We start from the raw sequence: 23,655 nt of genomic DNA, 5'->3' as shown, positions 1-23,655 counted from the left end.
ATCACCCTTCTGCTAACTGTAGAGGGTTTCTTAACTATTTAATGTTCATGCACAGTAATAATCTTACTTGAAAAATAAAAGGCATGAATGTGAGGGGGGCTCATGGCTGGTAAGCCAGCGCCTGCCCTCAGTGCCACGTGTGCACCCGTCATTCAGTTCACCAAAACCCCATCAAAGTGTCACGTACTTCTTGGCTCTGCTAGGTAAAGTAATAACAAAAGCTTTTGTTATTCTTTTAGAGAATCCATTTATGCATATTATGAGTCATGCTTTCTGAAACGCTGTCCTTTCATCCCTTCTTTTAAAAATTAGAACTATCAGGACATGCTAGTGAACCCATGCACACTCTGACTGTTGGAAAAGACAAGCGATATTAATCATATCAACTTCTTCAAGTCAACTCGAATTCCCAGCTTCATCTCATCAGACGCACAGTGGAGGAAGCGAAGCTACGCAGGCTTCAAAGAACAGCCCGGATTTTTTCCTGACGGGTGACCTCGCCTAGGGCCGCGCTTCCGGGACGCCCGGCATCCACCGCCCCTGCAAGGGTGGGCAGAGCCCTCCTAAGATGGCGGCGGGGGCTGGATGGCATAGCTCGCCGCTCTCAAGATGGCGGCAGGCCGCGGACGCGCTTCCGGGAAGAGGGCACAAAATGGCGCGGCGCGAGGTCCACTCTCCTCAGAAGGGCGCCTGCCCTCCCCTGCCGGCCCGGCGGCGGAGGCTGATCCCGCGATTGCAGTGCGGCGGCGCTGCCCGTCGCGGGGGCTGGGTTGGCGGAGCTATCAGCGCCGGAGGCGGGAGGGAGGGAGGGAGAGTGGTTCCAGGCAGCGGTGGGGCAGCTGCTGTCGCCATTGCGGTGCGCCGCGGAAGGGCGAGGGCCCCTGACAGAGCGCGGCCGCGGCGCCATGGCGGGCGTGGGGCGGCGGCTGCGGGCCGGGCCGGCCGAGCCCGGGCTCTGAGAGGGCGCTCCTCGCTCCGCCGCGGGCCTCCCGGCCTCCCGCCGCGTTCGGCGCTCCTGCCCGCTTCATCTTCCCCTCGCCCTTCGCGGCCCGCGGCCCGGGCGGCGCTCGCCACTGCTGCCCTTTCCCGCCGCGCCGCGGAGATGGCGTCGGGGCTGCGCGCCGCCGGTTTCCCCCCTTGGAAGCGGCACATCGCGGCGGAGCTGCGGCGGCGGGACCGGCTGCAGCGGCAGGCCTTCGAGGAGATCATCGGGCAGTGTGAGTGGGCCGCGGCGGCGCGGCTGCCCCGGAGGGGTCGAGGCCGAGAGGCGCAGTCCTTTCCCCGACCGCCTCGGAAAGTGGGAAAAACGCGGTAGTAAAGGGCCCCCGAGGCCTCGCGTGTGCTGTTTCGGAAGACTGATTGGGAGATGTTTGTTAAAACTGAGAAAAGTTGGGATTTCTACATTTCTGAGGAAAATAAGTAGTTGCTCCTCTCTGTTCCCTCACAGGCTAAACTAAGTTTTGCTATGGGCAGTGATTGAATGCCTAAATTGTCTGCACAATTCCTACTCAGATGTTTGTGGAATTGAGAACAATGGTGCTGTTGACCATGTTTGCAATCTTTTGTAAAACTTAAAGCTCTTCAGGGGCCAGGGCTTTCTATCCAGCTCTTACTTGCCCATGCCTCTCCTGCCTGAGCTGTGACAGGAGTGAATGGGAGTGTGGGTCACCTCGCAGCTGCTGGCTCACACACTGAGGCGCTGTATGTTAGCGGGGGGAAAAAGCAAACAAACCTCGGCAGGGCTGTGCAGTGTTGGATATGACCAGTTCTCTGGCAGATATGTTTTCCTTGTTGCTATCAGTTGAGGGGCTATAAAGAGATTGAACTTTGAAGTGGTGTTTTAACAGATATCAATATATTTGAGCAGCCTCTCTATTAAACTTTCATAAGACCAGTCCCACACAGCATCTGGGTTAATCAGAAATTCTTGGACTTGTAGCTGAATACTGCCTTAGCCTGCTGACATGGAAGAAGAGCGTGCACTAACGTGGTGGAGTTGGAGTTGTGTCAGAATAATTAAAAATACTAGCTCTTAGCTGGTAGAAGGGGAGGGTGGGAATCTGGTTTTGCTTTTTTGTTATCTTCTTAATTGCACTTTTTGCCCTTTTAGATAACAAGCTACTAGAGAAGTCAGACCTTCATGCGGTGCTGGCTGATAAGCTTCAAGCAGAAAAATATGACATGCAGAGCAGACATGAGATCAGGTATGTAAAATTCCTTTTCTGTCAGTCAGCTATCTGTCGTGCACACTGTAATTTAAACCATTATTTGAACGAACAGCTTCTAGGTTACTACAGTAACTCAGAATAAAACAAACCAGGAAATCTGTTGAACTAAAAATAGATTATAAGTAACTCTAAATATGTGATAAAGTTACAATATGTTTATAGTATACAGTGCAGAAAGATCTGACCAAGTTTTGGCCAGAAAGTAATTTGTCACAGACTCAAGGTATGGTTGTGGATCAGAATGAGCTTCTGCTTCTGATCTGTTTGCCTTATAATGCTTATAATGTTTGCCTGGTGTGAGTTTCTAATGATTATGGTCAGACTCTTGAAATTGTTCAATCTTGTATGCATAACACAAGGAGAAACTGATGTCTTTGTTTCTTTCAATCTGTATTATCATGTAGAAGGGGAGAATAGAGAAAATCGTGGTTGTGAAGTGTCAGTCCTAAATAAGCACCATATGCTAAAAAGGATGCGTCTTCTGCTTTTTTCCTAGCAGGGTTTTTTCAGGAAGATTCCTCTTTAACCTGGGAATAGCACTGTAGTGCTGCAGGCAGGGGTCATGCTGCTTATTCTGTTGTAATTTGCATCCACAGCAAACCAATATGCCAGTAGAGTGTCCTTTGGACAGCGCGTAAATCCCAGCAGGGAAAGACTGTTTATTTCTGCTCTTGCTGTAACTGAAGAAAAGGCAGGGCAGTAGCTCCGTTTCCTACTTCTGTAGGAATTGCTTCCCCTGTTGAAGTTCTTTTTGCTGTATAATGCAAAACTCTGTGTATGTCTCATTGGGTTACACAATAGACTTAACTATATTTGTTTTGTATTACTAGTAGTAAGGAAAAAAGAACTCCTGATTTCACAGGAATTGCAGGCAAAATGTCAGCATTTGTCCAGTGAACTGGAGTCAACACCTGTGTGAAAGTTATCAAAAGCTTTCTGATGACTGCAGTTGTCTTGAACCATCTTTAGTTTATGGGAATCTGATTCTGGTTGAACACCTACTCTAAGATGAGGCTGGAGTAGACAAAGATGAGAAGAAATACACAGAAACAACATCTTCAAAGTAAATACTAAGCTGAACTATGATACTGTCCTCAGTATATGACAGTTTTTTTGAAACTGAATGAATTCCATAATCCTAGATAGCTGAGGGAAACTTTTACTTACCTTAAGACAAAGGTGGAATATCTCGTTCTGCCTATAGAGGTATGCATGGTCAGAGTTACAGGACATGTTGGATATTACCACAGGACTTGGCTTCCTATCTGTTTGGACAGAGTTTTTTGGAAATGCAATGTCTTTTAGTACAATGTTAGTTCAGTGAGGTGTTGTTTTTGTTGCTTGTTAGTTGAGAAGAACATTAAGTTACTAATAGCACTGTGAGACCTTTCAGCTTGAGTGCATTGTGTGTTTCCCACTGGGCTATTACAACATAAAATGACTGTAGAAACAGATGTTTGTAATTTGTTCTATTTGTCTGGAATAGTAGTGACGAATTTAAAATCATTACTTTTAAAAGCTGTAATTTATAATATAGCTGCTAACTTGCTCAGAGGCTCTGTGTGTGATATGTATATGTGTGCATATACTTATGAAAAACTGACTCCTGTTCCTGTCTCTGTGCTTTCAAAGACATGAGCAATAGTTATTTGGAGGGTGACATGTGCAATGTTCTGGTGTGTAGAAATTGCACATTATGTCACGATACCACTGTGTTGTAAAATGCAATTAAAAAACACCCCAAACCTTTACACAATAAGAGGCTAGAACATAGTTAGGACAATGGAGAGGTGACTTGTAACACCTGGGACTATAAACCCAAAGGTGTGCAAATATACCCTTGGTTCCCTGGCTTTTGGTTCTGTGCCCTGTATTATACTGTCTCCAGATATCTGGCATCTTCAAGTTCTACCAGGGCCCTCCAAAACAAATTTCAAGTGGTAAAATATTCTGTAATTTTTCCAGAATTTGGAGAGCGTACTTTTAAGGCTCAATTGTCTTCATGCAAGTTTAAGCAAACACTAGTTGTCTTTCGTTTGAGTTTGAATTCTCTTTTAGAACTGTACGGAAAGCTGAATTGAGTCCTCACTAAATTTAATTTTCCAGTACTATATAATGGCATTTTGGTTGCTGAGAAGTGTGTTGGGGGGCAGCTAGCTGTAGTTTAGTTTGTTATGAATTACCTATGTCTCTGATATAGTATAGAAAATCCAAGGGAGTTTGTTCTGAGAGTAACTAGTCAAAGGCACAGGATGCAACTGGATTCTAGCTTGTGACATCTTTTCTTCCTCTCTCTCAAACTCTAGTCCAGGACATGATGGTACATGGAATGATGCTCAGTTGCAGGAGCTGGCACAGCTGAAGATAAAGCATCAAGAGGAGCTGACAGAGCTGCATAAGAAACGTGGCGAGGTTAGAAAGTCCTCTTGTGTTCTGTATGGTTCGTACATGGTCCTTTGTGAACATGACCTTAATTTTACCAAGTTTATTCATCATCATTTTTCCTCATTTCGTGTACAGCCTTTTTAAGCAACCCGTGTTGATGATTAAAATAAACCAGAGATGGTTGATCTTTCAAACTGACAGCCAGAAAATAAGAGCTTATGTTGTCAGCATAGCATGATTTTTAAGAAGTCCTTGATTTTGTTTCACAAGTAGGTTTTTAACTGTATTTATTAGTGGAGGAAGGAGCTGATCCAGTTTACAGAGCTGTACTTGACTATTAGTTCTACATTGGAAAGATTTTGAATGAGTGGAGTGAGCAATTTAGGTGGCTGTGTGTGGTTTCATTTGGCTCTCTGACTTTGCAGGACTACTGCTAGGTAAGAGTGGATAAAAATAAACAAGCACAAGCAAAGGTTGAAAGTGCCGTGGTGTTAGACTGAGAAGGGAATACTGGTTCTGCCATGTCAGTGCAGTAGGGAGCCTGGGAGTACCATCAGCTATGAAAGCTGGGCATGGAAGAGAGGAAAATCTGCTATCTTTTTTTTCTTTGATGGAAAGGTGTGAATGCTTCATTGGCACAATTGGGTTTTTAGAAACTGCAACAGTGGATGAAATGAGTCCAGGAGGTGGTACCTGAATGGTACTGCAGACTTTTATAGGGAGAAGGTGGGAGTGGCCTGCAAAAAGTTATACTCCTTTGATCACACCTCACTGGAGCTGTAGAAAAGCTCCAGTGTCAGTAATTCTGAGCTTTTCAAAGAGGAAACAGCTTTGTACAGGAGGTGTGCACTGACTGACTAGTCAAAGCACTGAAAATTCCTTCTTTCCCCCCAACCTGATATCCTAAGCCATCTACCCAGGCAGGCACTCTTCTCAAATCTCAGTCGTCCTTCTCCGCAGGCACCCGAGACTCTGCATGCTGCGGGCCTTGCTGCTGCTCACTGGGCAGTTGTAAGCTGGCAGCAGCAGCTCATTAGTGTTGGCCTTTACCTCTCTGTTTCCTGTACACTGCAGAGACTCCACCAGCAACTTTCTTTGTGGGGAAACTTCATGAAGCCTGTGTTTACAACATGAGAGCTACATCTCTCCTGTATTGGCCATCCTGGCTGTAACAGGAAGATTTGTTGCTTGGGTGTTAGTACTCATGTTGGTTTACTTAGTTGGCAGTTTCTAGTTTCGGTATTGATCTTTCCAGGACTTTAAAAAATAAAATTTCTTCCTAATATGCACTGTTTGATGTGACTTTATTAAATAAGCTTTGTGAGGGGACTGAAATATCAAAGGACAATAACTTTTTGACAACTCATATTTGAAAGTAGATTCCCTGATTTAATGACCTATGTGGTAGGGGCAGTAAACAAATCTATATAGAAAGCTGTGACAGAAGGCCTGAAAGGTATGCTTGGTCTGTACTCGTGGTCTGTACTCTTGCTGGTTGCTGCTCAGTGTTGTCCAACTGGCATCTCTGCATTTTGTAATGTAATTTTCTCCTCTCCCTAGTTGGCCCAGTCTGTAATTGATCTGAATAACCAAATGCAGCAGAAGGACAAAGAGATGCAGATGAATGAGGCAAAGTGAGTAGGAACTGTTTCATCTCTGTGATTGGTATGAGACCCAGACTTCTGGTTGAGTTATTTGTTAATATTATAATATTCTCTAGGAGTCCTAGCCATGGGCTGAAAAATCCTTTGTTAGGCATTGTACAAATAGCAGAAAGAAGATTATATAGGTCCCAAAGGAGTTCCTCTTTGTTTTGTGTATTTTGTTGCCATTCCAGGATTGCAGAGTATTTGCAAAAGATCTCTGAACTGGAAACAGAGTGCCAGGAACTGCGTAGCAAACTGCAAGATCTTGAACGAGCTAACCAGACACTGAAAGATGAATATGATGCTCTCCAGATCACCTTTAATGCCTTGGAGGAGAAACTGAGGAAAACTACTGAAGACAACCAGGAGCTGGTCTCACGTTGGATGGCAGAGAAAGCACAAGAAGCCAATCGTTTGAATGCAGAAAATGAAAAGGACTCAAGGTGAGAGACTGATGCCCTCTACTCGATAAACTACTTCACAATTTTTTTTTTTTTTAACACTTAGGACTGCATAGGATAAAACTAGATTGAGTTTTTGTCTCTCAGATCTCTGTGTTCTTGCACAACACAATGAGAGTCCAGAACTTTGTGTTCCTCCTTCTGGCCAACACAGACGGATGCTTTGTGAAAACATTCCTGTCTTTTAAATGAATAAAACATGTTCTTTTGTTTCTTGAGCAACATTTAACTATGGCCCGAAGACCATAAATCAGATAGAAACTGGAGCGTTTTTGCTGGTATTAGATCTGAACTTCTCTTGTTCATATTGCATCTTGGTACTACTCCTACTAGTTTTATCTTTTTTTGACTTAACCGACTTAAGTGGCTTCTGTATTCCGCTAAAAGGAGCAGCTGCCATGAGACTGAGCTATGTATAACTTGCAAAAATAAGTTTATGGGTTTTTTGTTCTTGCAGAATAATATTTTTTTCTTTTGAATTGCTTTGGCTTAGAATCATAGAACAGTTTGGGTTGGAAGGGACCTTTACATGCCATCCAGTCCAATCCCCCTGCCAGGAGCAGGGACATCTTCAACCAGGTCAGGTCGCTCAGAGCCCTGTGCAACTTGGCCCTGAGTGTTTCCAGGGATGGGGTATCCACCACCTCTCTGGACAATGTGGGCCAGTGTTCCACCACCTTCATTGTAAAAATTTTTTCCTTACGTCCAGTCTGAATCTACCTCTCTCTGTTTTAAAAGCATTACCCCTTGTCCTTACTTGCCAGCTAACAATACTTGGAGATTAGCTACAATACAAGTCTCATAGTACATTACCTCACTTGATTGATCGTGTCCTTTGCTGTTCACAGTAAGGAAACCACCTCTCCTGCACTGAGTATCTTGAAAAGCAGGATAAAATTAGGGCAGTTGTCTGATATAATTTCATTTTTCACTTTTATTTTTTAAAAAAATCTTACGAAGCCCATCAAAACTGTGCAGGGTGATGTTTGGAATGGGGTTGAGGAAGTTTTTGTTTTGTTTTTTAAATAACCTTGCCTTATTTTTTGTAGGAGACGACAAGCTAGGCTGCAGAAGGAGCTAGCAGAAGCTGCCAAAGAACCCCTACCTGTTGAACCGTAAGAAGTCTTGATTTATAGAGTCTCCTTCATCAGTTTTATGCAGATGTATGATAAATTATATCTTTGTTATTTCTAAGTTTGGTGATGTAGAGGAGTGTTTAAACTTCGATGTAAAGTCAGAAATGTTCAGTAGCTCTCTCTACTTGAACTTCCAGAAGAAGGAACTCTGTTATGACTGAAAATAGATGCTTGGACTGAAAGTCCTAAGAATGGTTCATATGGTGAATATATATTCTTATCTAAGCATAAAAACATTAGTTATGTGATGCCTTTGGTCTTCAAAATAGTTTTTTGATCATGAAACAATATACTCTGTAGGTGCCTGCATTTTTAAGTGTTAGACTACAAATATGTTCAAGGACTTCCCGCAGGAACAGGTACTGAGTGAGTTAAGGTGGGTGAAAATACATTGATTACTTCCATTACTGGGAGAGATTTATTCTATAGGAAAAAAATAGATGGATGTGGAGTTACTTTTCCTGGGAAGCCAGAGATAAATATCTTTAGCCTCTTGTTTTTTTCACTGCTATGTTTAGTCCTGGGTGGTATTTAATTAGCTGATTGGAGTGGGCAGTTGATGATATAGGTGGTTTGCACCAGGTTATTGGCACTTGTGCTGGCCAAATCCAGAAAAACTACACCTGCTGCATTGTTACTGGAAACCGCTGAGACAGTCTTCAGAGCACAGTGCCAGGCTTTTTCTTGGTATCTGTTATCTTTGTGTTAGTGTCATGTAATCACGTTAGGCCTCTGTGCTGCGTGTCCTTGGACATGATAGGAGTAGTGTATCTGCTCTGAAAGAGGGCTCCTGCAAAAGTCTGGGGTAGGTAGGAAGTGCACGTGTAAGAGAAGTATGGGAAAACTTGAAAATTGAAACTGCAATTAACAATACAACCAGTTAGCACAATTTGCTTTGCTTTTTTTTTTTTTTTTAATAAATGTTTAAATGCTTCTGTTCTCTTAGCTTATTGAGGTGTGAGGTTCCATGACGAGATTACTGCTGACCTCTGTCACAGGCCAGTGGGTAGTCCCAAGCCAGAGGGCAGTCTTCCCAGCTCATGAGAATAGTGATGTCCCTTTTGTCCACATTATTTGATGTAAATGCATGTGGAATATCTTAGAATGTAAAATTCTTCAGTAAGTAATGTTGCATGGAGAGGGGAAACACATGTACTATCTGTGGCCACTTTTCCTGTTGAGATTCTTCCTCTCCATTACCCAAAGAGGTATCTTAGAGCTGAGCTCAGAGGCAACTATAGCACGACAGCTTGAATATTTTACTTCGTCTTGTGGTGGGAATGATGATCTCAGTGTTTCATAAAAAAATATTGAGGCACCGAGAAGTTAAGAAGCCTGTTTAAAACAAACAAACAAAAAAACCTAGGAGATAATTTCTTCTGTAAGTTACTGAAACTCTACTTCACACAGGTGTTTTTGATTCCTTTTTGATTTTGTAATTTTAGAGGGTTTGTATTGTATAAATGTGCTGCTTACGGAAGGGGAAAATTGCAGCATTTCAAGGAGTGTGCCCTGGTGTTTATGTTCACTTCAGAAATATGTTAACATTGAAAGTTCTTTTGCTACATACAATTTTAGTAGGTCAAACTTTGGATTTTAAAAAAGAAATATCAGTAGAACTTGGTAGTGGTTTACTGAAATATCAGGCTGATAATTCCAATCAGAATATGTTTTCCACAGCCTTTTCATATATACTGTCATCCAAAGTCTTAGAACTTAAGTGCAGCTAGATTCTGAAATGAGAGATTAAAAATGGTCCCGTCTCTTCAATTCTTTTGCAGCTGAGTGTTATCTGATGGCAGGAGTTGGTTTATTCCTACTTAAATGCTGAATTTAAATGTTCTGTTCAGTCAGATGGCACCTGGTTGATAGAGTGTGTTTAAAAATAGTTTGTTCTGCAAGATCAGCAGTGGTGGAAGAATCATCATTGAAGGAAAAACACTGGACTGACAGAGCCCTTGATGACTAATGGGGAAAAACCTTTTAGCATTAGCGAATAGTTTAGCTGGATTAATTTATGGTATATGTATTGGAACTTCACACTGCTGTTCAGTTGTACACCAACACTTTAATGAACTGAACCAAAATATCCCTCATACTTAACTGGAGCAGCACCTGAAGTACAACAGTATAGAAAGTATCAGGATGTCTTTGGTGTGGATGAAGAAGGAAAATTCAAACTCCTGTGCTTTTTTTTTTTTTGTTTGTTTCTTTATTTTTAAATACTTCCTTTTTTTTGGAACAGCAAAATAAGGTTCTGTGAAAATAGGATATTGTCTGTGTTTGGGGTTGCAATAAGTCATGTTTTAGCTGTTCTGTAGCTGTCCTGGCAAATACAGTTCATTCTGTCGCAGTGTCTTGCTCAGATGTGGTAGATCCTGATAGTGCTGTATGTAGTGCTGCAAGCTGCAATATAATGCCTGTAGTAGGAAGAATCGGGAAAGGATGCCTGTCAACATAAATAAGGGGAGGGAGAGGAAATCCAGCTCCTCAGTGAAGAGTGTAATTGGCAACTGGAGAGAAAAAAAAAAAAAAAGGAGGTGCTGCATGTAGTTGTTTTCAGACATTGTAGTATCTCTGGCAGTGACAGCTAGATCAGCATTCGTGTTGTCTGGATCTACCTGTGTTACTGCAGCTGAGTAAACTGAGATGCAGGTTGGGCGCAAACACTGACAGACTCTGGAACAGTGTTGTCCATAGAGTTCACATGCATCAGTGGGTGGTTATCACAGGAAGCCATGGCTGATTGAAAATGAAGTGTTTCCTCTCACTTCAGCAGGGATGATGATATTGAAGTGCTTGCGGATGAAATCTCTGACACAGCTGAGGAGACATCTCCAGTGCGAGCTATTAGCCGAACATCCAGGTTTGTAGACCAAGAGATTTTTGTACTATATCATTGAGGAAGAACAAGATGTAAGAGCTGGAACAATGCTGGGAATATTACTTACGATTTTTACTTGCCTTTAGCTGGAACACAGTTCAGTGCTTCCACCAGAGCAGTATGAAACTCATTAACAGAAGCAGTTCTCTGTTACCATGCTCTAAATATGCTCTGGTTTTCCTTTGCTGTTTTAAATAAAGTAGTGTCTGAAAAATCTTTGTCTAATATTAAAAATGAATGGGTATTTCAGTGCCTATTGTATTATATCTTTGTAACTATGCAGGGTATCAATGTGACTTTGCAAATAGCTGGGGTTTTGGATTTAGCTGAAATGCTGAAAATATCTTCCCCTAGATTAAATGCATCTTTTTCTTAATCAAAAATAGCAGTGAGTGGGAAGTAAGAGTTGCATGAAAGCATGGATTAAGTTGGTTGAAACTTCAAACTTGACAGACTGTTATGTCTAAAACCAGTAATTCACAGGGTGAAGTTGAGGGAAATTGGAGAAACTTCATGCACAAATTACGTTCTGAGTTGTAGTTACTGCTGACTCTTGCACTGGTGCCTGCCTTTGGTGTTCTGTCTTTGGACTGGGTCTGCAGGGGAGGGAGTTTTTCCAGAGACCTGTTGCTATGAAATGTGTTTGTATTGATCTTTATGTGAATAAGCTATTCACAAGGTTTAAACCTGTCCTCCCCTCCTGTAGTAAGAGACTCTCCCAGCCAGCTGGAGGCCTTCTGGACTCTATCACTAATATCTTTGGGTAGGTTAGAACACTTTCACTTCTTTATTTTGTATATTGGTTTCAATGTACACCAAAATCTTGGTGATGCAGGGGATACAAACAAATAGTTTCAGCCTTTCTTCTAGCTTCTGCCTTTTTTTTTTCTTTTTTGTACTCCTCAACTTCCTGTTTCTTCCATCTTGCCGTGTGCTGACCTCTGACCTTTCCCTCCAGTCTGTCTGAGTCTCCCCTTTTGGGACATCAATCTTCTGATGCTGCCAGGTGAAAACATTATCCACTCTTAGTCCAGCATGTGAATGTATTCCGTTGAAGTAATGTGGAACCCAGCTGCATTATCCTGATTAGATTTCAGATGTTGGTAACGCTGGCTAGAAACTGTCTACAGTTAGAGAGGCAATGAGCCCTTCTTTGTGGAGAGAATACATGAGGTTTGCTCTTACTTTCCACTGTGCTTTGCTCCTTTAGTAGGATTATTTAGAATAAGTCATTGGGTTCTGTGCTTAGCATCCAGAGTGAAGCCAGTCCTTCAAGTTAAACTCTGCATTAGATGGACAGTCTTTGCTTAAATGGTGCAGCCCGAGCATTTCGATGGAGCATTTTGCTACCTGGGATGTAGTGCTGCAATGGTGTTGAGTATCCATAGGCATAATGATGGAGTTGCAGTCTCTCCAGCTGAACTTAGCTGTAACCACTCCTGTGTTTCTCTTTTCTATTAAAAAAGTGCTCCAAAATAAGGTCAGTAATCAGTTCAGCTTACTTATCTGGCCTACTGTGAAATATCTAAAGCCGTAAGTGGATGTAGGGCTATATGAGAAATGTACTTTTTGAAAGATGGGATAAAAGAAAGCTTAAAAATGCCTTCTTCCATTTTTAATCAATGTACAGTGTAGTTAAGTGACAGGTACAGATCTGGATGAACTCAAGAGAAACAACATTCATTTCTCATTTTAAAATATTTCTATTTTGTTTCATCTCAGGAGACGTTCTTTGTCCTTGTTCCCTGCTCCCCAGGAAAATGTAGAGCCACATCCAGGTGCCAGTAAAGAAGTGAGAGTGCCCACTACTGCCATATGTGTCTTTGTAAGTATAGAATTATCGGTTTTGTCATTCTTTTTACTGTCTTTGGAGGACATGAATCCTTTCTATGTGGGAACTGATCTCCTGAAACTCTTTATGTTAACATTGCAAAACAAAAAGGAATTCTTCATTTGATAGCATAGTTCATCCCACTTAATTCTTAGCCCAAATGCTTCTCACAGACAATGTGCTTGATGTCTGTTTTACTGAGGTCGATGATGACTAAGTAAAAGGTCTGAGGGCACAGGGGAATTACACTCCATTACTCTCTTGGCTCCCAGCAGTCCCTGTTCTGTCATGCCATAGTAGAGCTATGATTGAGGAAGAGATTGCTGACAGTTTGAGATTAATTCAGTTCCAGTTCTCCGCAGTGAAGGGAGTTGTGGTACTGAATGTCATCCAACAGAACTGGTTAAGAGGAGCTTGGGGTAGTGGAGTGTCTTCATTTGTTGTGTGTGATCTAAAGTTTTCAAGCTGAGACCTCCTTTATGTGTTGTTTTGGCCTCACAGGGCCAAACTTAAATTTCTGTGAAGGGCATTGCCTTCTGAATGTAAGATATTGCGGTAAATAGTCTTGTAACACAGCTACTTGCTTGAACATTGTCTTGAGCTTTCTCAGGCACTTCAGTTCTGGTTATGGATATTTCATGGATATGAAGTAACTTAGATTTTTCATCCAGAGTAACAAAGTGGCTTACTGCAGCATGGAGATTTGTGTATTCCTAGCCTGCCCTGTTACCATCTTCTTGAGTGGCAGTCATGGAGTGGAGGGAGTAGCAGTGTTACCTTAAGTGAGAATAAGGTCATAACTTAAGTGACAGCCTGGAGCTGGCTTGAATAGGGAGCATCAGAGGAGGTGTTCATGGCTGCAGTATATGTTGCAACCTTTCTCCTCTGGCTATGTACAGCAAGTGCAGTTGATCAACAGATGTAGATCCTGGCTAATTTCATCATAAAAGGTATTGCAAAGCTATACGTGAGGTTTTCAAGAACCATGTGAAAGGTTATGTTGTTTTCACCTTTCTCTCAATCTTCTGTAATGTCATCTGAACTTCCAAGAGCAGCGCAGCCTGTCTTCCCCATACAGGGCGGCAAACCACAGTAGACTATGCTGACTCCTGGTCTTGGCGACAGGAGGAATGTTGCCCCATTCCAATTCCCCATCATGCAGCAGGAGTAGGAGCAGCTGCAGTAGTAAGCCTGTGAGATTGTGGCGGTATGGAGGTGATGTGTGGTTAGCACTGCAATATTAGAAGGAAACAGTTCCTACTCATTTCATGGGAATCCATATGTTCCTTCTGGAGATTCTGTGTTAAGTTTTAGCTTGTGTTTGGAACTGAGGCAGAGTGTGAGGACGTGTTCAGGTCCAGCAGAGCATTCTAGGAATGAATGCGAGCACTTTGCCAGAGGTTTGGCAGATACAGGAAGCAGTCTGGGCTCATTTCTGGAGCAGAACAGGCTTGGGAAGGAGCAGAAGATGATCACTTCAGCCATCATTCTCAGGCATAGTTTCTCGGCAAGAACTTTGTCTAGTTTTGCTCTGAATGGCTTTTCTGCACTTGCAGAAAAATCAGATTTGAGAACTGATTACCCCTAAACATAAGCTGGCAGACCCAAGTTCAGGCAACAGGCTCCATAAAAACACAAGCTTTCAGAAAAACTGATTTGAAAAGAGCAGTTACTGAAAATCCTTTAAAAGGAATGCAGCAAATAAATTAAGAATGTGGTACTAATACCATGTGGGTAAGTAGTATAAAGCTGTGAAATTAGTAGGGGGTCAGGGAAAGGAAGGAACCTTAAAATTCTCATAGGTTTTAAAAGGTTAAGAATTGCTATTAAGTAGCTAACTCAAGCTTTGGAACATTAAGCTTGAGCAGGAGTGCAGGGGTGTCACTGCACCTGCAGATAGGAACCACAGCTTAAGCCCAAGTTCTCTGTGAGAGAAGGTGCTGTTCCAAGTCACAACTGTGCTGGTACTAGTTAATCACCAATATAAAGTAGCATTATCACCAATACAGTAAATGAATGCAGTTAATCTGTTATGCTGTTTTCTAGCAGGCTTTCCTAATCCAAGCCTGACTTGAGTGTTCTGTGATTGCATGAACTGATTGGATCATGTTCCATGGCTGGCTCTAGATGGAGAAATGAAAAGTTAGTTTCCTTCTACAGCATATCACCTGTTACTATTTTCTGTCCTGTCCTTTCCTTAATTTTTTTCTGGTGTAACTTGAAAGCCTTAACTTACAAAGCCTAAACTTATGAAGCATTGTAAGGCTTCTGGCAGTTTATTACCACTGTTGAGTACTTGCTAGTGTTTTTCTTTATGTGCTTTTGTTTTTTTTCTTTAGATAAGGATCGGCCTTTGTGCTCTGTTTGTACAGCATCAACCATAGTAGAGTTTCAGTCTGTGGCTTTGTTTTCTATATACTGCTGAAAGATGTACAGCTGTAGTTCTAGAAAATATTCAAGTTCTATAGCTTTCTAATCTGTGGTATTTGGGTCTATGCTTATTCCATTATGGGTGACTGTTCTGTTCCTCCCACTCCTCAGGATGCACATGATGGGGAGGTAAATGCAGTGCAGTTCAGCCCTGGCTCCCGGTTACTAGCAACAGGAGGCATGGACCGGAGAGTTAAGCTTTGGGAAGTCTTGGGAGGTAAACTTCCTTGCTTTGGGATATGGTGGGACGCTAAACAAACTCATATAGTTCAGTTTGTGTCAGCTTCTGTTCTAATCCATTGCTTAACTTTTGTCTATCTTTCTCTGTGCAGATAGATGTGAGCCCAAAGGTTCCCTCTCTGGTAGTAATGCTGGGATTACAAGCATAGAATTTGATAGTGCCGTGAGTATCTGTGCAATATCCACTGTTTGTGATTGGGCATAATTTCGTTTATTTATGTTGTGCTGTGCTCTCAATTTCCATTCTGACACTTTGAAGAGTTACCTAAGAAATGAGTTAAAATACTTCTGAGAGTAACTGCAAATAGTTTAAAATTGTACACAAGATCTTTATCTTATATGCTGTGGTCTGTGATTTTTATCTTTTGCTTTACAATTCAGAGGATGATACACAGCTTGGACATTATAATGATAAAATTGCATTAAAATACACTACTTTGTCTAAAGAAAGATACTAGTCTTCAGCTTCCTGTTAAAGCTGGCATAACAGCACAAAAGAAGCAGATACACTGAGGCTTTATTTCTGTGATGTTTATTTCCCTAAGTGCTCTGCTGAGGTCTGTGATGAATAGTAAAAGGTCTGATTATCCTAAGACTTGTACTTCCATGACCTTTTCTCACAGCAGTTTCTCACCAGTCACAGCGCAAGTAATGGTGTGGCTGGCAGAGTGTTTGCTGACAGCTTGAGATGTGTTCAGTTCATGTTAACCTGAAGTACTGGAGACATGACTGGAATCAGCATCCAGCAGGAGTTTGAAGGAGTTTGAGGTCTTGGGTTGTTTTAACTGGGTGTGTGATCTGACTTTTCTGCTGAGACCTCTCCCATAGCACAATGCTTTACCGCATAGACAATAGACCAAAGCTGACATTGTTTCTTCCATTTGGTGATTGTGTGCTAAACTTTATTGATACACAGCAGAAAGGATCCTTCTTTTGGACACTGACCAGCTTATTAAAGATTTGCTGGCATAGTTAATCTGCAGGAGAATCTAGTTCTGATTTTTGCAAGTTGCTTGAACAGGTTTGAGGTGAGAACTGCCTGAGGTGAGATGCTGATGGGCTTTAAGGATTCAGGAAAGTCTTTCGAGATGGACAGGAGTGCAAGCGTGAATCTTGTGGTTACTATTCTTCCATCGTGGATTAATTGGAAGAGCCCTAAGCCTGAAGCATTGAACAAGTCAATTTTTCTCTCCTTAGACAGGTTTAGTTTTTGGAGTCTTAACTTAAAATGCTAGAATCTTAATGCAAATTGCAAGAATTGGGCTAATTCCACTCTGAGGCCTACCTAGGCAGTGGGGGTAGATGATGCAAGGCTTTTTCCCTTGTGAAAAAATAAATTTAAAAAATATAAAAAAATAAAAACTCCACAGTAGACAAGAGTAAACTAGAACCTGGTTCCTCACTGCAGCATCTGGGGGCAGAAGGGGAAGGATAATGTCCTTTCTGATTTGTTTATTGTTATTCCTTTTATCTGTAGTCATGATTCTACAAATCACTGTTACATTTTGGGGAGAAGAAAAAGCCATAGCCTTTTTGAGAGTTGTTACACTAGCTTTCCTTACTGGTATGTGCTACTGGGTTTTTTGTTTGTGTGGGTTTTTGGTTTTTTTTTTTTTGTTGTTTTTTTTTTTTTTTTTTTTCTTCCCCTTGGCAATATAGCACTAATACAGTTTTAATGATTCATTTGAAATACCTTGAGTTTAATTTGCATATTGACTTGCAGAAGTAGTTTTAAATTAATCTTGTTTTTGCAGGGTTCTTACCTCTTAGCAGCTTCAAATGACTTTGCCAGCAGAATCTGGACAGTTGATGACAATCGATTACGGGTGAGTCTCTTGAAGAGAAAGTAGTGCTCAGGATGTTTCTGTATTTCCTGGTTTTGTCTAATGAGGACATGCCAGTTTTGGAAGTTGGGCATTTACAGACACTTTAAAGATCACAGGATCTTTATTTCTCATAAGAGTCTTCACAGCAAGACCTAATATACAGTATTGGTCTCCGCACAGCTTTGCGGGAAGCTCCAGTTACTGCATATTTTTGCAATACAGCCCCCTCCCACCCTGCTAGCTAAACTTTGCCATGTGAACCCAATACACTTTTGCGTCCCTCTCTGTGGAAATTTAAGTGCTTCTTACGGTTTGTGGAGAACCACTTCAATGTTTTACCCTCAGTCCAAGGAGAGGTCTGCTGCAGAAGGCTTTGCAGAAGACAAGAGGGATTTTCTTTTAAGTCAGGAGCGGCATTCTTGAAAAGGAGTCTTTTGCCTAGCTGTTAAAGGCAGCAAGCCTGAAAGTGCTTTACTTTATTCTCATTGTCTTTAGAAATATTCCTCCTCTCCTCCCAACTCCTTTGTACTCACGTTCTTCTCCAATAGTTAGCTCTAGTTTAAAGAAGGATTAACCTTTGATGGAAATAAGTTTCTTTTCAGCTTGCTAAGAGGTCTTTTTAAATTGTCATCCCTATGTTCACTTTTCCTCCATTTTTTTATTTTAGGAAGATGCTACTTTTGATGTTCTAAATCTTCTGACAATTCACACATCAGTTATAACCTACAGTTGCATTGTAATTCGCTGGGTAGTTCTCAGTGTAGACATGGCAGATCTCATTTAGGAAAGTGAAGAATATCAGTTCATTTGCAGCTTCTGTTTGGCTGCAAAACCTACTGTTGGATGTGAATTACAGTGAACAGAAGTTTAGCAGACTATAGGTTGATCACTAGAAAAAGTTTGTGATCCCTGCAAACATCTGCCTGGCTTCACAGTATTTTCCTGTAATTTTTTTTGTGTCCTTGGTGACTACTAGCTTTGGGCAAGCATATTCATTTTTCAAGATAAAATAGTGCATTCTTTGTTTCCAGTGTGTGTGGCAGGGATTTGTCATGGCTTGCACATGAGCAGGAGGGCAGTGAAGCTGAAATCATGACAAATTTTGGCACAGACTTTGTTCACATTTCTTTCCATTCTTAAGGGTTTTTATTTTGTATTTTGCAAGCCCAGATAGCTTTGTGTAATTTGATAGTACTTTGAGTATTTTTTTAAAATATGTACGCCAAAAATATGTATGCCAAAGATTTATCTCGTTTTTCACAATTCTTACTTCAGCCATTCATTTTCCATTTTGTGATTTAGTAGGTAAATATTCAGCAATTCAAAGTGAAAATGGTTCGTGTTCTTCTCAGCCCTCTCAGCCTCCCCCTGCTATTACAGAAACTGCTGCAGGGAGTTTTCCTGAAATTGCTGATTGTCTCGGCTTTCAGGCTTGAAGATGCAACAACCGTTGAGACTAGATACCCTGCTGTATCCTTGAGAAGCTCATTACGAAAACAGGAAGGCAAAATTTCCATTTTCAGCATGCTTTAACCCCTTCTCCTCATCGTTCCTTCAAGGCTATGCTGCAGTTGCCATCTGTCAATGAAATGTAGGTGTATGGAATGTTGAGGAAGAGAGCTCCTGAGTTCCCTGAGTAGCTAGAGAAACCATGGTGAACGTGACCTGTCTCTCCCAGCTGCTGGCTGAACTCTGTGGTACTTAACACTCCTACTCAGTGTTAATCTTTGTTTAGCTATAATAGATTCTTTTCTCTTCCAAGGAATGCAGTAGACATGCAAATTATGATTTAAGGTTGTCTTTGAGTTGTTAAATAGCAGAACTAGTAAGCTACAAGGAAAGGGAGTGAGTAGAACTGTGCAATCTTACCATGTAAATCTCTTCTCCTCAGCACACCCTGACAGGTCACAGCGGTAAAGTTCTGTCAGCCAAGTTCTTGCTGGACAATGCACGCATTGTTTCAGGAAGTCATGACCGGACCCTCAAGCTCTGGGACCTCCGCAGCAAAGTTTGTAAGGAAACTTAACTTCTGTCTTTAATTTATGTCTTGTGCTTCTACTGAGTGTAAATGAAGGTCTGACATCAGCCAGATTATTTGATCTTCTTGTGGGTCTAAAAAAGCAAAAACTGGCAGCCGTGCTGTCTTCTGTTGTTATTCAAGTAATCAGTTTCTCTCTGCCTGTTACCTGAAATAAGAATAAGAAATCATGTATATGCAGGAAGCACTGTTAATGCTATTTCATTAACAGCAGCTGTGTTCTGTGAGTGTTCTTTGTTTACCAGTCTGGAGGTGGGTATTTTAGTCTTCCACTAAAGACTTGGAGCCTGGTCAGAGTTTTAACCCTGAAGTGGACGGAAATGTCTTTCCGAAATGTACTAAAAATTTCTATGTCTCAAATGAAGCAAATGCTAGAATCCAGATTTTTCTTCAGGAGAAACACCTTATTGCTTTGGTTTTTCTCCTGTTGATGGCTCTTAAACCTGCTGGCACTGAGAGAAGTTGAGATTCAAGGTTACCTTGATACCTGGACCGCAAACATAGGTCAAGGAGACAGTTTTATGTTGTTTAACTGTAGCAAATTATAGCTGTCTAAATACAAAGTGGAAGTAAAGCAGCTGTCATGGGAGCATTTAAAGGGATATTAGCCCCAGCAAAGGAGATTGAGAAGGGCAAAGAGGTCGTGGAAGACTTAAGTCAGGATTATTCTAAGACAGTTTGTCTGCCCTGTGGGACTCCTTGAACACTGCTCTGTGTGGCCACTATGTATGTGTGTGGTATAGTGATTATTTTCTGTCTCTGTTTTCATCAGTTTGTACAGTATAAATTTCAGTGTGTCACCATTGGTTTATCCTTTTTAGGTATAAAAACAGTGTTTGCAGGATCTAGCTGCAATGACATCGTATGTACTGAGCAATGTGTAATGAGCGGACATTTTGATAAGAAAATTCGTTTCTGGGACATCAGGTAAAAGTAGTGTAAGAGAGCTTGTAGTGTAGGAATGGTTATGGGTTTGGTGGCCAAGTATAATCTGAATTAGGGAACTCTTCTTCCTGAACTTGGAAGATAATGAGACAGTTACAATAGTTGCAGAACGCTATTGAAAGAGACTTTTGTTACTATTTCTATACTGTTTGCTGGTTTGGGGTTGGCATTTTTTTGGGGGAGATACTGTTTCTTTTCTGAAAAGGCAGTCTCCTCTCTTGTAAATATTTTGCATTGGTCACTACTTGGCATTCTAGATGTTATTTAGTTTTTCAGAGGGTGGAGTTGTGAGTAAAGTAGTATCTGACTATTGGCTGGCAATGTTATCCACAAAGTGAGATCTAGCTTGGGAAAGATTCAAAATTTGAGAATAAACCAGTAATCCTTTTTCTCCTCCTCTTCCACACTGGGACAAGTCAAAGTTTTGATGCAGTGGTTTGGCTTCTAGACCCTGGTTTACTCTTCTTTCTTTCTTTCTTTCTTTCTTTCTTTCTCTCTCTTCCCCCCCCCCCACCCCCCCCCCCCCCGTCTTTAGGACTGAAAGCATAGTAAAAGAACTGGAGCTACTTGGAAGAATCACAGCTCTGGACCTGAACTCAGAGCGAACAGAGCTTTTGACTTGTTCTCGTGATGACCTACTAAGGATCATTGATCTGCGGGTTGGTGCTGTCAAGCAGACGTTCAGGTGAGTATGTTCTCCTCAAGAACATTATGTATTTCAGAATTTTGGATTGTGGATTGCCCTCAGGGTTGGAGGGTTTTTCAGTACTCCAGGGAGAGCGCAGTCTCCTAGTTTTTTTTTCTACGTGGGTAGCAAAGCTCTCTAGAGTTTAACAGCAAAGGTCTGTTCTGGTGGATCTTTTCATTTACCTCTTTAAGGAAGATAGCTTGGATTAGAAGCCTTTTCTCCTAAAGGAAAGAATTTCTTCAGATGAGATTGAGGGAAGGGTGTATGAGGAATGCAAATTGTACTAAAGGGATACTGGAGCTTATTCTGAACTGTGTAGAAATCCTTACCATGCTCTTTATTGAGAACCTGAAAGTCTGTCTTATAAATAAATTTACAGTTATCTGATACTTAACTTTTCAGTGCCCAGGGATTCAAATGTGGCTCTGACTGGACGAGAGTTGTGTTCAGGTAAGGTCAGATACGAGCAAGATACCTGATATTAGCAAGAATATTTTCCCAGCAAAAGTGAGTGATTCCTGATGTTTGGCTGCATTGTCCCCATTTAGAGAGAAACTGGGGCAGAGCTTGTGATTTGCTCAAGATTACATCTTGGACGAGAGAATATATATCTGTAGATGTTCATTGAATGTCTTGGAAATCTTCTGATTTCAAAGTGCTTTAAATTCTTAGTATTAGCAGCTGGTAACACATAGACTAATGCCAAGTTGCTTGCTTAGGAAGTTGCGGTTGGAATTATGATGTGTGCTGATAAATTGCGGACTTTAAAATTGTTCTTTGCCTTCTGCACCTTCTCTGATCTCATAGCCCTGATGGTAACTATGTGGCTGCTGGTTCAGCTGATGGGGCCCTCTACATTTGGAATGTACTCACTGGGAAATTGGAGAGGACGCTTGCGAAGCATCACAGGTGAGGAGAAGCTGGCCATGTAATCTAAAGCAGGGATCTGGGTTGTGAATCTCACTGAGCTATGAGAACTGTAGTCCTACAGCTTTGCAACTTAGATTGATGCATGAGAATTTTTAATATGCAGATTCTTTGTGGATTCATGGCAATATTCTCTAGAATGAAATAAAGTTAGGTTTGTTCAGCTTCTTAAACTGAGATATGATTCTAATAAAGTATATTTAATATATTCTGAAGAAACTGTATCTCTCTTAGGCTTATTAAAGGCAGGAATCTCTTGAGAGCCGAGGAAGTGCTTTTTCTTAGTAGTCAGAGTACTGTAATACTTCATTCCAGTGTTAAATGCTGTTGTGGAATTCAGCTTTTTTGTAAATTTATACCTGGCTTCCGTTTCAGTTCTTCCATCAATGCAGTCGCGTGGTCACCAGTGGGTGCCCATGTGGTCAGTGTGGACAAAGGAAACAAGGCTGTCCTGTGGTCTGAATTTTGACTGGACGGAGGGTGAAAGGCAGAGTGTCCAGCGCCTCTGTGTGTGGTGATGTGGTCCGTGGCTGAACAGAATGGAGACCCGAGCCCAGATCCATCCTGAGCGGGGATATTAACAAGCACACGGGCTTCACTTTCCAGAGGAAAGTTCTAAAGCAATGGAGAAGGAGCCTGAGTCGGAGACTTCTTATGGCCATAAGTGCACTGTGGCAGTCGGACTCAGCAAGGGATTAGCTGTTCTGGATAGAGAATGCTACTTAGTCATGCCTTTACATGCAGTATCTATGCACCAAGTGGAGCTGAAGATACTAGCGGGATTCCTCACCAGACAGCTGTGCCAAATACCCTGTCACACAAATGTATCTACAGCACTTCTAAGTTGGAAATGTTGGAAAGAAGTTACTGTGTATGCTGACTTAATACATGTCCTGTCTCCTGTGTTCCGTTCTTTGTGGCCTGCTTCAGGCATGGGGTGAGAAGATCTTGAAATGTGGACAGGTCCTAGGCAGTCTGAAGTGTTGGAACAGCTTGTCAAGAGTCTCCCGTGGCTTTGGCAGCTCTGCCTTTGAGTTACCAGCTCAATTCAGATCTGCTATGATCCTGACATACATTCTTCAGCACTGTCATGTGGATGCTTTCAGTTTCACCTGCCCTTAAGGAAATGGTCCATTCTTCAGGACTTCTGCACCCTTTTGTTACAATGCCCTTCAACAGCTTGGGTATCACAAAATAGGAGATTTTAAGTCTTTTTATTCCACAGGCAATTTGGTTACTGGGTGTGAGGAGAGAGAAGTTCAACTTCTGCTGTGCTGCTGTGATAAAGAATGTAGTCGTACTGTGACTTCAGTACCAGAATAGATGTTTAGTCCCTTTTTCTGTTCATCCGTCCTGTCCTGGCGGCTGTCAGCAGAATGCAGGGGAGCAGTGGGGTTACATCCCAATCCATTCTTTTGGTGCTGGCAGTTCCAGGCCACTTGCCCCCTTACTGAGCACACGTGCAATATTCCTGTTTGCGCTGGAGCCCTCTGTGCTATGGAGCAGTGTCTTGGCTCTGTCCCTGTTCAAGCATCCAAAACCATGATGTGGCTGGGTGTGAGCTACCTGGCCTAAGTTTATCCAGCCAAACCTTTCCACATCATTTGGGCCTCAAGAGAAGCCACCAGCGTTTTATTGCCTTTTTATTTGCACTTTATTTTCTTCTTTTCTGATAGTGTTTTACTAGGGAAGTGTGTTCTTTGGAGGGGCTGGACTAGGGGGCAGCTGCTATAACAGGCATCTCTCTAATCTAGCCTTTTGTTCAGACACTTTCTGCAGAGGAGAATTAGAGTATATGGGGCAAAGTTTTTATTTATTCAGCTGCCCATAAGAACTTGATTGTAAATAAACCTGTGTTCTGCTTTTAAAACCCCACACTGCTCTGATTCTTTTATTTGTGTGTCTGTGACATCTTGTTCTGAATGAGCAAAGAGGGGAACCTGAAATGTGTTTTTTCTCTGCTGTGTTTTCCTGGTGAATTGTGGATTTG

At 41.8% G+C, this 23,655-nt stretch overlaps 1 protein-coding gene and 2 non-coding genes across 8 annotated transcripts; all 3 read left to right on the top strand.

Annotated features, from left to right (window-relative positions):
- The first annotated feature begins 893 nt into the window (after window positions 1-893).
- Window positions 894-23,540, top strand: ATG16L1 (autophagy related 16 like 1). Of its 6 annotated transcripts, none has more exons than XM_086754335.1 (19): window positions 894-1,217; window positions 2,111-2,204; window positions 4,535-4,640; window positions 6,174-6,247; window positions 6,451-6,702; window positions 7,770-7,835; window positions 10,636-10,722; window positions 11,447-11,503; window positions 11,699-11,746; window positions 12,463-12,565; window positions 15,113-15,218; window positions 15,334-15,404; window positions 16,996-17,067; window positions 18,959-19,079; window positions 19,927-20,032; window positions 20,586-20,735; window positions 21,141-21,188; window positions 21,546-21,647; window positions 22,041-23,540. In XM_086754335.1, exons 1-19 carry the CDS (start codon window positions 1,103-1,105, stop codon window positions 22,132-22,134), a joined length of 1,872 nt encoding a protein of 623 aa, XP_086610461.1. In that variant the 5' UTR covers window positions 894-1,102; the 3' UTR covers window positions 22,135-23,540. The 6 variants fall into 6 exon arrangements, with proteins under 6 accessions (XP_086610461.1, XP_086610459.1, XP_086610463.1 ...); XM_086754333.1 differs by having other exon boundaries at window positions 10,633-10,722; XM_086754337.1 differs by lacking the exon at window positions 11,699-11,746 and having other exon boundaries at window positions 895-1,217.
- LOC147599608 (small Cajal body-specific RNA 6) lies at window positions 12,773-13,044 on the top strand. Its single transcript, XR_015259465.1, has one exon.
- Window positions 15,798-16,059, top strand: LOC147599607 (small Cajal body-specific RNA 6). Its single transcript, XR_015259466.1, has one exon.
- Window positions 23,541-23,655: the final 115 nt, after the last annotated feature.

Source organism: Chlamydotis macqueenii, chromosome 9 (assembly GCF_036417535.1).
Source record: "Chlamydotis macqueenii isolate bChlMac1 chromosome 9, bChlMac1.mat, whole genome shotgun sequence".
Taxonomy (NCBI): domain Eukaryota; kingdom Metazoa; phylum Chordata; class Aves; order Otidiformes; family Otididae; genus Chlamydotis; species Chlamydotis macqueenii.
The sequence above is the reverse complement of the archived record's forward strand: the minus strand, read 5'-3'. Positions and strand labels throughout refer to the sequence as shown.

What these genes read in the sequence shown, in the direction of transcription:
- ATG16L1 (XM_086754333.1), top strand. Translation starts at nt 1,103, where the DNA reads ATGGCGTCGGGGCTGCGCGCCGCCGGTTTCCCCCCTTGGAAGCGGCAC. An exon ending in GGACCTCCGCAGCAAAGTTT is followed by an intron (nt 19,080 to 19,926) that starts GTAAGGAAACTT and finishes TATCCTTTTTAG; the next exon opens with GTATAAAAACAGTGTTTGCA. An exon ending in ACGCTTGCGAAGCATCACAG is followed by an intron (nt 21,648 to 22,040) that starts GTGAGGAGAAGC and finishes CTTCCGTTTCAG; the next exon opens with TTCTTCCATCAATGCAGTCG.